Here is a 13,534-nt window from a genome sequence, read left to right on the forward strand (position 1 = left end):
AGAAACCAGTTCGAAGTTGCACGGGAAAGTTGTCCGTAGTGAATGTGCCACGTCTACTGGGAGGGAGAGTTATGAACTTGCCAGAGGCTGTTGTCCTAAGCTTTCAACTACATTTTTAACTCTATGAGGTCGGGGGCCCTTTCTCTGTTTTTCTAGGAACTTCTTTCCTGCTCTGGCAACATGAGGCTTTTCTTGTGGAACGCGGTCCTGACGCTGTTAGTCACTTCTTCGAGCGGGGCTCTGATCCCTGAACCAGAAGTGAAGATTGAAGTGCTCCAGAAGCCATTCATCTGCCATCGCAAGACCAAAGGGGGGGATTTGATGCTGGTCCACTATGAAGGCTACTTAGAAAAGGACGGCTCCTTATTTCACTCCACGTAAGTAATTATACCCTGCAGGTAAAGAAGTAAAGAACCCACCCACTTAGGCCAGCTCTTGGGCAGGAACAGTAGCGTGTACCAGCGTTATCTCCCTTTTAAAAAACTAAAATATCGAATTTCTCTCTTTGGGGAAAGGAATTGGTTAAAGTCAATCTTATATAACAAGGCCTTTGAAGGTCTTACTGGAAACGTGGTCAGGATAAAACGATAAATTTTTTTATTGTAAAAATTAGAGCTAGAATCTCTGAAATCCTGTAGAAATATCTAGGTGTATAAATAGGCAATAAGTGGAAAAGACATAAAGGCATTCTCATTTCTCTTGTTCCTGAGGGAAAATAACTCAATTCCATTTTTCTTTGGTAAAGGTGAAATTAAACTTTTCATAGCCCTTTCATGAGCAGAATACACAATTATTTATTTGCTTGTGGTAGGATATGTTAACAGTAGTCCACTGCCCTATTTAACTTTGGTCTGGTGACATTTTGGTCAAGGCACAGGGCCATGATTTGTTTCATTGTTTCTTTCTAGAAATTCAAAGACCTCATTGATGGGTGTGGGTGTGGTTATGGAAGATTAATCCAATACCTACAGTGAAAGATTTTCAGATGGTTACACTGTCCTTATTTCTGTTTTATAAAGAAAGAAATTGCAACAGGGAAAAGTTTTGTAAGTGTAATGATTTCCCATCAGGCCTTGATTCTCGGATTCCATCCCTAAAGTATTCATTGAACATTTCTTTATGTTAGGCCCTGTGCTTGATCCTAGGTGGATTTAAAACATCTGGCTTCTCTCTGTCCTCACCATTCATTCATCTCCATCTATCAAATCTTTACTGAGCAGCCCCAAGGCAGGCCCTGAGGATGCGGAGATGACTAAGACTGGGTTCTTGTCCTCTAGCAGGACACCGAGTACAGGGGGGAGGAAGACAGCTGTAAAGTTCAGAATGTTCAAAGTGCTAATGAAGCACGGACTCTGGAATTTATCATGCTCTGAGAGATGGGGAAAGAACACCTTCTGAGAGATCATAATTGAGGTGGGTCTTGAAAGATGGGTGGCTGGAGGTTTCCCAGGTAGAGAATGAGGAAGGAAGGACACCAGGTGGAAAGAGCAGCCTGAACTAAAGCAGCAAAGCTTCGTGGCCCATCCTAGACCTCATTTTCTTTTCTTTTCTCTTTTTAGGGCTGCACCGCGGCATATGGAAGTTCCTGGGCTGGGGTCGAATTGGAGCTACAGCTGCCAGCCTACACCACAGCCACGGCAACATGGGATCCAAGTTGTGTCCGCGATGTACATCTCATGGCAACACTGAATCCTTAACCTACTGAGCAAGGCCAGGAATCAAACCTGCATCCTCATGGATATTAGTTGGGTTCATGAGCCACTCAACCACAACAGGCACTCCCTCGACCTCATCTTCTGATCAACTGCCATTACTGGGCATTCAGATCTGATCTGTCATGACATTTTAAAGTCAATGGCAAAAAGTTCCAAGATGCCGGCTTGCCATAGACTTCTCAACAGTCTTATCTTTTTGTCAACAAGGCCAGAGCCACAGTGGACATTAAATGATATTATGATTTGCCTTCCGAAACTTTCCTTTACATTTTCATTTTTGGTATGATCTCTTTTAGATCCAGGCTGATCTATTTCAGGTCTCAGAACCAAAAGCCTGTGTGGATTTCGGTGGGAACATCGGGATATTAATTAGCACTCTGCTACTAAAGTTCTAGTACCTGAAGACAGGAATATTGTCAGGCAGCCTCCATGTAAATGGCCAGTACTGCTAACTCTGAGTATTATAAAGAAGTACCATCTAATGATCAGTTTAAAAAGCGTATTCATCATTTTGAGAACCACAGCCTATGTGGTAAATAGCCTAAATCCTTTAGCCATGAAGGATTCGGCAAGAAGTGTGCCAAAACTGTAGGCTTCTGGGTGGTAGATTCTTTCATTTTTTTCTATATTTTCTGACCGTCCCCTGTTTCCTACTGTTGCCATTTTGCTACTTTGATTACTTTTAAGGAAAAGAAGTAATGGTCTTTACCTCCATTTATTAACCATGGTACCTGTGAAGCCTGGTAGAGTGAAGCCTGGTACAGTTCTCATCTGTAAGAGATCCTTGAATAGAACCCTTTCCTCATTGCACTAAGAGGAGCTAGCAGGTTCATGTACTACCCGGCCAGCAGGCCTTCTCCAGTTGCTCAACAGCTGGCCTCTCTTCAGCTCGTGAGCCTGGATATCTTGACCCTTCCCTTCTTCCCCAGTCCTTGAGGGGCCACTGCTCCAGGCCTCCCTGCATAGCCCCAGAGTCAATGCCTAGGGAGAGAACTGGGCCAGGGTTTGTGAAAAGAGCAGTCTCTTGAATCTGTTAGAGCCATCAGCAGGCTACACATCAGAAAAGCTGTCGGCAGGATGAAAGACAATGTGCTCTTGACTCTCCATTGTCCATGTGAGCATGGACCCGCCAGTGTTGGCAGTAAATTCTCCTTAGCCTCTCATCCTCCTTCCCACACTCATTTTCCATTATTTCATCCCTCTTCTGCACCCTAGTGGCCTTCCTGGGTCAGTATCACTTTTTGATTAAGACTTAGAACTTCCGAGTTAGGTCTGAGACTGGCTCACTTAACCTCAGTTTCCTCATCTGTATAATGGGGTGGTAGTGGTGCTTTCCTCATATGATCATTGTTAGACTTAAAAGAATCAAAGCATTTAAGATAATATCTGGTCTACAGTAAATGCTCAGATAGTTGTTTTCATTATTATTCTCTCTGCCCTCTCTAGCCAAGTCAGCTTTCTGAAATGTGCATCAGGAAAGATGGGCCGTGAATTGAATTACTGTAGAGTGGACCTGTGCATGTATGCTGTTTTCCAAACTAATAAAATTAATCATGTGGTGGAAAAATTACACCACAGCAATAAAAAAAAAAAATGACTAAGTTACTTGAGAGTTCTAATGTGTTTTCTTTCTATTGTAGTCACAAACATAACAATGGTCAGCCTATTTGGTTTACCCTGGGCATCTTGGAGGCTCTCAAAGGTTGGGACCAGGGTTTGAAGGGAATGTGTGTAGGAGAGAAGAGAAAGCTCATCATTCCTCCTGCCTTGGGCTATGGAAAAGAAGGAAAAGGTAATAAAAATTATACATTTTTACTATAGCACTACAACTCTTCTTTGGATTAGGGACAGAAGTTAGTAACTACTATGTATCTTTTTTCCTAGATGTAAATAGAGGACTTGAATGTCTTAGGAAAATATATTTATGTCTTGATTACCATTTGAAATGCCAATGAAGGCCATAATATGTAAATGATCAACTGAGCCAACAGTGAAAAACATTCTGTAATCTCAACTATTATTAATATTGCTCGCTAATTTGGTGGGGTTTTTTATGGTGGTGTTTCAAAGATTTTTAAAAAATTAACATCTAAAGTAGGTATGATATAACATTATATATAAAAATAGAAAACAAAGATATGGTATAGCATATATATTATGATAGTATAGAAAAAATATATACACATAGAAATTGAATCACAAGGAAATAAAGAAGAATGTTAACAGTGAACAGTGGTGCTGGAATTATTTTTATTTCTAGTTCTCTCTCTTCCACTTTCTCTACAATGGGCACAAGTTACATAATGAAGAAGAAAAAGAATTTAAGAAGTTATCAGAACTAGACAGAAAATCACTCGGATACAGTGGAAATAGAGACTTCACAGCATCCATAGGTCTAAACTTAACCATTTCCAAGGTGGGGATTGTGATGCCTCACCCCAGTTTCCTGAGAAGAAAGTTGGTGCATATGTGAACTATTACATTTTCTAAAATGGATCTTGCTATGGAAATCTTATGCATAGAAAAGCATTTACTAACCAAATTCAATTCCTATGTTTCTAACGATCCGTTTAGAGAAGAAAATCAAGTATCTAGAAAATGTTTCTCTGATGCTTAAACAAACGTATTTCTTTCACTTTCCTGCACCTTTACTGTCTTACCTTTAGTATTTATGTATTTAGTATTAGTCCATTTCCCCTTCTCCATACGCTATTGAAACTTGATTTAACTTTAACAAGTAGAGATCTGAATTTGAGTCATTTTCTTCAAACAGATTATCATGGAACTAACTCTACTAATACGTCTTTAAACACTAATTTTGTAGTACCATGTTTGCATGCCTTCCTTTGGAAAGATACCAGTTGTACCGATGACCTCTAGTGCATGCCCTTCTCTGTCTAGATCTGGAGTGGTACGCCTCGGCACACAGTGTAAGTTTTGTTCTTCTGATGCTGACAAATCTTCTTTCATGGAAATATGTGGGCTGAGGGGGTGGGGCACCAAGAAATATTTGTAATATTTACCCAGACCTGTATGTTAAATACAGTTGTAAGGAAACAAGTTGGAAAAAAAAAAAAAAGATCCATGTTTCCCAGAAATTTCTGTTTTGGTTTTGGTTTTGTTTTGTTTTTTGAGGTTCCTGGTACTTTAACAAAGCTCTTCTCACTTTAAAAGATTTTTATCTCCCTTCTCAGGAATTTGTTTTCTCTCCTCCCCATGGAATTTCCTCAGTGGGTGTTGAATTTGCATTTTACAGATGAGAAAACTGAGGCTTAAAGAGGGGCAGATATAAGCCTCAATCCCAGTGTAACCCACCAGAGGGCAATCAATTATATACTGCCTCCCGGTGGTGGAAATGGCAGTACCATATGTATTTCTAGTCCAGAACTTTCTGACCCAAAAGTTAGTAAATCACTTGTACTGTAATTAATTCTGAATTATCTAAAGCCCATTAGTTCATATAATATGTAATATCTTAGTTATATTTGAAATTTAATATTCAGAACATTTGGCATATCTGCGTGCGTGTGTGTCTGTGTGTGTGTAAAACAAATTTTAATTGCAGACCCCAAAACAGACTGGTGTTTTTTGGTTTGTTTGCTTGTTTGTTTGCTTTTTCAGGGCTGCACCCACAGCATATGGAGGTTCTCAGGCTACAGGTCAAATCAGCCACAGCAATGCCAGATATGAGCCACGTCTGCAACCTACAACACAGCTCATGGCAATGCCCAATCCTTAACCCATTGAGAGAGGCCAGGGAGCGAACCCAAAACCTCATGGTTCCTAGTTGGATTCGTTTCTGCTGCACCACAATGGGAACTCCAAAACAGACTGCTTTTGATCCGATAGTTTGGATTATTTCTTCTTTATTCTATTTGTCTGAGTAAACTTTCAGTAATTTCTATCATATGGGACAATCTTAGAAAGGCTCTTCAATTAAAATAGTATTTGTCCAGTGCCACAAGATTTTTATCATCAAAATTTTGGTCAACAAGACCCTACTGTACAGCATAGAGAACTATATTCAATGTCCTATAATAAAACATAATGGAAAAGAATATTTTTAAAAAGAGTATATACATATATATAACTGAATATGTATACATATACACAACTGAATCACTTTGCTGTAAAGCAGAAATTATCACATGGAGTTCCCATCGTAGCGCAGTGGTTAACAAATCCGACTAGGAAGCATGAGGTTGTGGGTTCGATCCCTGGCCTTGCTCAGTGGGTTAAGGATCCAGTGTGGCTGTGAGCTGTGGTGTAGGTCGACGACGCGGCTCGGATCCTGCCTTGCTGTGGCTCTGGCGTAGGCCGGCGGCTGCAGCTCCGATTCGACCCCTAGCCTGGGAACCTCCACATGCCGCGGGAGCGGCCCAAAAAATGGCAAAAAGACAAAAAAAAAAAAAAAGAAATTATCACATTGTAAGTCAACACTACTCCAATTAAGAAAAAACTTTGGGATCTTTTTAACAAAATTTAACACCCTCCCCCCACGTCAGGTAAAATTCCCCCGGAGAGTACACTGATATTTAACATCGATCTCCTGGAGATTCGAAATGGACCAAGATCCCATGAATCATTCCAAGAAATGGATCTTAATGATGACTGGAAACTCTCTAAAGATGAGGTACCCTTTCCTTTTTCTTTCTTCTTTTCTTTTTTTCTCTATCTCCTTCCCTTCCTTTTTCCTCCCTTCTTTCCCTCTCTCCCCCCTCCCTTCCTCCTTCTTCCTCCCTTTCTTTTAGCTCACTTTTTCAGAAATATATTTGAAAAAACATTTATTTTTATTTGCATAAAATGTTATTTAAATACTGATGCTTTGAAAATTGTCTTGCTTCATAGGAGAGCTTCACTTCGGAGAGAAGTATATCGAGACTTAAAAAAAAAAAAATACCATTCATTCTTTTGCTTTTTTCCTTAATGCTTAGGGCTCACGGTATCTTGCCCTCAGTTTTTGAAGATCTGTTTCGCCAAGACGGTTCCCATTTTGAAGTTACTGCATTAAGAAACATGGATTTCCTATGAGAGCGTTCCTCATCTGGACAGTTTCTGTTTAAAGCTTTAGACTAGCTATTCAATGAGTTTCATAGTGATTTTCTAGCATTTAGCAGCAACAAGCACATCACATGCTCAGTTTTGCTCAGAATGGCACCTGGAAAGGGGGGGAGCCCAGGGTGGATTTTTCCCCAGTAGGAGCCCTTTCTTAACCCCCTCAAAGTCCTGGTGTTTGAGTAAGGAGAAAGGACAAAGACTTCTCCCTATAATTTATGCTTTTGTAGCCACTGCTACAAATATCTTAGTCTGGCTGCTGTGGGAAAAGAAGTGGAGGTAGCTTGGCTGGTCAGAAACCAAGTCTCTTTTAATGCTTCCCTCAATTTCATTCTAATGGCCAGGAAATGATTAAGTCTTGAATAAGCTATGCTGTTATAAACCGCAGGCTCATGATCCACAGCTATTCAGTTTCTAACACTTCAGAGTGTTATCGGTCATGGATTTTTTCCAAGATAAATTTGAATTCCCATTTCATTAAAAATAGCTTGAATATACAACACATTCACATGGCTCAAAAAAACCCAATTCAATATACAAAGATATCTATGAAGTCATTCTCCCACCCACATCCCCTTTCTACCATGTGACCCTCCTCCCTTTGTATCCAATTTCATTAGTTTCTAACACATCTTTACAGTGTTTCTTTATGCAAACATAAGCAAACAGGAATATGTATTTGTTTTGGCTGCATCTGCAGCATATGTAGGTTCCCAGGCCAGGGATCGGATCTGAACCACAGCTTTGTCATCGCTGGATCTTTTAACCTACTGCAGTGGGCCAGGGATTGAACCCGCAGCTCCATAGCGACCCAAGCCACTGCAGTTGAATCCTTAACCCACTGTGCCATAGTGGGAACTCCTAATTTCCCCCTTTCTTACACAGAAAGTAGCTATACTATACACACTGCTCTATTCACACAATATACCCTGGATATAGATTCTACATTAACCCTTAGGATTTCATTATCACACCTGCCCCCCCTTAACAACTGCATTAAATCACCTTAACCTTAAAAATGAATATACACTGTATGTTTGTATGTTGGTGATAGGGGGAGGAGAGAGGGTTTGAAATTGCTGATCTAACAGAAGGAATAATAGGGATATGATTAAAAATGAAAATGTAGGTTGACTTGCATTGTGGTGAATCTAGTAGGTAATTAGGGGCAGTATTTTGTTTATATCTTTAAATATCTTTAAACACGAAAATGGACATTTTTAGTCTAAGTGCTCATCAGGCTGGATTTTGCTTCAGTTTCTGAGATTGGAAGGTCATTTGGCATGATCATAGCCAGGTCCACAGCAGGTAGTATTCTCAGACACATACTTAAATTAAGAAGTGCCATCATTTTGTCTAATTTTAAGAGAAATATCTGGAATTCTGACCCTTGTTAACTGATAAGATCTGGATAACTCACTGGATTGAAAAATAGCAGTCTTTCAAATGCTTGGCTTTATTTAGACTCAGATTAAGGACATATAATATGCTTTCTCTGTGTATTATTCATGTGATACAAGCCTTTTCTTTGCCTCTGAGCAATACTCTGTGTCTCCACTGTAGCTGTATAGCAACAGCTTTTAAGGGGAAAAATTCCTTATAATTCTTTTACTGTCATTAGAAATATATCATAAGGTATTGTTTAGCAGTTATTACACATAATTACATGCACTGCCTGTCCAGTCTGTGATATCAATTGACTTGATATTGGTATACTATGAATTAGAATTATTAATGTGACCCATTATTTTGTAGGTTAAAGTGTATTTAAAGAAGGAATTTGAAAAGCATGGTGCTGTGGTGAATGAAAGTCATCATGATGTTTTGGTGGAGGATATTTTTGATAAAGAAGATGAAGATAAAGATGGATTTATATCTGCCAGAGAATTTACATATAAACATGATGAGTTATAGAGACACAACTGCCCATTTTATGTAGCATCCATCCTTAAAAGAGAGGGTAACCATCTTGAAAGAAAGTCTTATTTGTTCATAATATTCTGTTCATTGTTTTTTATTTTTAATATTTTTTTCTGAATATTATATGAAGAACTCCTTAGCGTTTCTAAGGACCCATTTCTTTCTGGTGAGTTATTGGGAAGAAAAAAACTGATTTGTCTTGGAACAGAAGACTTCCGGACCATTTTCACTTTCACATATGAAGCCTCATGTTTTACTTGCTGGCTTCTAATTTTAAAATATTGTGGCCCTAAAAAGACAAAAGACAAAAAATAAAATAAAATATTGCAACTGGGAACATGCCCAACCTAGGACCAAGTTATAGCACAAATCAGCACCCTTTATTTCTTCTTCCCTCTGTTTTCTCCAAGTTAGATGCTAATATTTCACAATTGCCCAAGGCTTATTATTTTCATATTATAATGAAACTATGTCTGTAACTGCGTTTGAATCTCTGCTTGAGAAAAGAGGAGAATGGCTATTGAACTCTATTTGTTAAGAGTTACTGCTTTACTGAGATGTGCAATGCTGAAGTGAATAAGAGAGTCAATAATTTATAAATATGTATACATTGAAATATTCTGCCTAGGATTTAAGCTACATAGGTTGGGTTCCTAGTGATGAATGACCTGTCATGATTAATGGAACAAATTATTTATGTGTTTATTTCTTCATAATACATGTGTCAAAGTATTGTAGAGGAGGTAGAGAGTTGTACTGAGTCGTTGTTTACTTTTTAAGGCTAGGGGATTACCCTTCCTGGTTCTTAATTAATAAAGTCTGTAACTAATATATTATGCTACAGTAACACTGTTTTATAAGAGAAAGTAGTAAGCGAATTGAATTTTTCCCATTTCTACTTCATCAAAAAAAAAAAAAAAAAAAAAAGAGGCAGACCCACAGCAGCTGCTATTGAATAGAGGTCTATCCTGGGTCAAAAAAATGATTTTATAGTTTTATCTTAAATTGGAATTTTTCCTTAATACTTTTTTAAAAATTGCCCAAATATCCATTTGCTAAGAATAGCCCTTTATAAGTTTACAAAGTGATCTCATGTGCACCATTGTCTGATTCTCATTGCTCTGAAGCCAATGAAAAAAAGAGGATAGGAGTTCCTGTCGTGGCGCAGTGGTTAACGAATCCGACTAGGAACCATGGGGTTGCGGGTTCGGTCCCTGCCCTTGCTCAGTGGGTTAACGATCCGGCGTTGCCGTGAGCTGTGGTGTAGGTTGCAGACGCGGCTCGGATCCTGTGTTGCTGTGGCTCTGGCATAGGCTGGCGGCTACAGCTCCGATCAACCCCTAGCCTGGGGACCTCCATATGCCGCGGGAGCGGCCCAAGAAATAGCAAAAAGACAAAAAAAAAAAAAAAAAAAAAGAGGATAGATCTTAATGTACCTATTTTATAGATGAGGAAATTGTCATTCAAGGAAATTGATTCTTGTGCCCAAGATCACCATCTAACTTGTAGAACCAGATTTCAGTCCCCAAGTTCAGTATCTTTCTATTGCCCTGTACCATTTTTTTTAAAAAGTGAAAATATTCTTTGAATTCATTGGCCCTAATTCTCTCTTCAGTTTGCTCTCCTAGTAGTCAACTCTGGTTTTTTTCTTTAGGCCCATATCCTTTGAAGACCATTAACTGGCTGTTTCTGGTACTTTTGAATTCTCCCCATGATCCAGAAATGGCTCTCTTTTCCTTGAATAATCTTGGGGTGAGCACTGAATTGCCTTAAAAACCCTATGCAGTGAGAGGGTCCAGGTGTGTGTGTCATAGTCCTTTCATTACTGTTTACCTCTAGGTTTGTTTGTTTGTTTGAAGATGTATGAGCAATAATTACATCATATATGTAGACTACTTTCACCTCTTATATATTGACATGTTCATCACGAAAACATAGAGTTCTTGGAAAGAACATAACACCTTTTTCTGATGAAATCAGCTCTATTTAGAAAACTCTTTAAGTTGTTACTGCTGTTTTCCTCAACCTGGAGGAGTTACAAGCCACAACACAGAAAGCTTCATTCTTTATAATCAGGGGAAAGTCATATGGTACTTCTTTGTAGAGCAAGAAAACCAAAAAAGAATTTTGGTTAAGTAGCATATCTTTTTAATCTTGTGTGAATTTTGATCAAGTCCCATCTAAATTATTATATAGACACAAGCATGAAATGACAACATATAAGTAGGTTATGGTTGTTTTTAAGTTATCGGCCTTTTTAGGTTAGCTGCATCTTTGTACCTTTTCATTCATAAAAGTAATCAGACATGAACTGTGACTTCGCTTGTATATAATTTGATTAAGTAATACTGCTAAGATGTGTCATATTTAAATTTATACAACTATGTTGTGGTATTCTTTTCAAAATAAAGTTTACTTAGGAAATAATTGGTTTTGTGAAAAATTATTCAAGCCCCAATTTCCCCAGCAGCTTTATGGATTTTTCTTAACTATTATTTTAGGTTTTATATCAAAACTAAATGAGGAAAATGGGGAGTTATCATCATAGCTCAGCGAAAACGAATCCGACTAGCATCCATGAGGATGCAGGTTCGATCCCTGGACTCACTTAGTGGGTTAAGGATCCGGTGTTGCTCTGAGCTGTGGTGTAGGTTGCAGATGCAGCTTGGATCTGGTGTTAATTGTGGTTGTGACGTAGGCCGGTGGCTACAGATCCCATTCGACCCCTAGCCTGGGAACCTCCATACGCTGTGGGGTGCAGTCCTAAAACAAAACAAAACAATAAGTGAGGAAACTGGACAGGTAGTGGGAAGTGAAGGGTAGGGTGGCATTTGGAATGTGTCTCTGGTTATCTACTTTGTTTAGATATATTTGTAAGGAAAGCTGTGGTTGGGTTCCGTTGTTTTGAAATAAGCATCAAACCTTGATCATGAATGGTGAATTTTTACCCTGGAGGAAATATGTGTGGTGTTTTGCTTTGTTTCAGGGTGGTTATCATTGTTTTGGTTTAGGGTTTGTGCATCACAGGTGGACATTATGATGATTAATGCCTGCTAAGTAAATTACGGCTATGAGATATCTTATGTAATTAAATGAAATTCTGGGTTACTCTGAAAATAACAATAAACAGTGATTTCTGGTTCAGACAGGTGATTAACCATTTGAATCTTTCCTGGGGACTTTGTATTTCTCATCTCATTCCTGATATAGGCTATTGCTCACATCTTTAATGCTATTTAGACATCACTGTGCAATCTCCCCACTGAATTGAGGATATGGGTGATTGCTCAGTGTTGTTTAGAAATTGCAGGAGGGGAAAAAGAAACTTGGTAAAATGTTACGGGAAAAAAATAAACCTCTTACCCCTTGTTAAAAAAGCAAATTGTTGGAGTTCCCATCATGACTCAGTGGTTAATGAATCTGACTAGGAACCATGAGGTTTCGGGTTCGATCCCTTACGTTGCTCAGTGGGTTAAGGATCCGGTGTGGCCTTGAGCTGTGGTGTAGGTCGCAGATGCAGCTTGGATCCCGTGTTGCTGTGGCTCTGGCGTAGGCTGGTGGCTACAGCTCTGATTCGACCCCTAGCCTGGGAACCTCCATATGCCACAGGAGTGGCCCAACAAATGGCAAAAAGACACACACACACACAAAAAGCAAATTGTCTCCCTAGAGATTATCATACCAAGTGAAGTAAGCCAGACAAAGACAAGTATTATGTGATACCATTTGTATGTGGAATCTAAAAAAATAATACAAATGAATCTATGTACAAAACAGAAATGGACTCATAGACATAGAAAAAAAAAATTGTGGTTACCAAAGGGGAAGTCAGGGGAGGGATAGATTAGGAGTATGGGATTAACAGATATATATGTATCACTATATATAAAATAGATAAACATCAAAGATTTACTGTATAGCACAGGGAACTATATTCAATGTCTTATAATAACCTATAGTGGAAAAAAAAAAGAAAAAATATACGTATAAGTGAATCACTTTACTGTATACTTGAAACCAACACAATATTGCAAATCTATACTTTTTTTTAATAAGCAAATCGTCGTTATAATAATAACTCTGGGAAAAAATAACAAGGGATTTATTTTCCAGAGATGTAGAGCACTTGGGCATAAGAGTTTTTGTTTTGTTTTGGTTTGGTTTCTTAACCATTTTAGTTTGAAGTCTAAACTGTCAAACATGAATATAAATTCTTATGCCCACTTGAAAACTTTAAAATTCTAGTACTTCTATCTTAACATCTATGGCATTCTTAATAGTAGAATTCGCATATTCCTTTCAGTATAATGCAATCCATACATTCATATATATGGGTTTGGAGTCTTATTTAAAAGTAAATTCTTTTCTGTCTTTAAATATATTATTATTTATTATTATTATTTTTTTTTTCTTTTTAGGGCTGCACCCACAGCATATGGACCCTCCATATGCTGTGGATGCAACATAGCTCATGGCAACACCAGATCCTTAACCCACCGAGCGAGGCCAGGGATCGAACCCCGCAAACTCGTGGTTCCTAGTTGGATTCAATTACGCTGCGCCCTGATGGGAACTCCTAAAAATATTATTTTAAATATACTTTCAGCTTTGCCTCTGTTACCTTCCACTCCTTGCTCCAGACTGACAGCAGAAAGAGACCTTAGCAAACACTGGTTTCACAGCTCAGTTTTCAAATACAGTCAGGGGCAAGATTTGGTTCCTAAAGGCTACAGAAATGTAGCAGTGATTTAAATTTCATGTACACTAGAATCACATGAGATATGTGCCAGAAGTTCAGGCTCCTGACCCTTTCCTTAGAGATTCTGATTAGTTTGTGGATTGGG

At 38.6% G+C, this 13,534-nt stretch overlaps 1 protein-coding gene across 2 annotated transcripts; it reads left to right on the top strand.

Moving 5' to 3' along the window:
- Positions 1–11,117, top strand: FKBP14 (FKBP prolyl isomerase 14). Of its 2 annotated transcripts, XR_014833143.1 has the most exons (5): positions 1–377; positions 3,356–3,507; positions 4,540–4,645; positions 6,221–6,348; positions 8,526–11,117. XR_014833143.1 is itself a non-coding variant. In NM_001244527.2 (4 exon segments), coding segments are annotated over 4 exon segments (636 nt in total). In that variant the 5' UTR covers positions 19–180; the 3' UTR covers positions 8,685–11,117.
- The last annotated feature ends 2,417 nt before the right edge of the window (positions 11,118–13,534 follow it).

Source organism: Sus scrofa, chromosome 18 (assembly GCF_054392235.1).
Source record: "Sus scrofa isolate SSC_HxYL_T2T_F1_AM1 chromosome 18, Sscrofa_HxYL_maternal_Yorkshire_Landrace_v2.0, whole genome shotgun sequence".
Lineage (NCBI taxonomy): Eukaryota > Metazoa > Chordata > Mammalia > Artiodactyla > Suidae > Sus > Sus scrofa.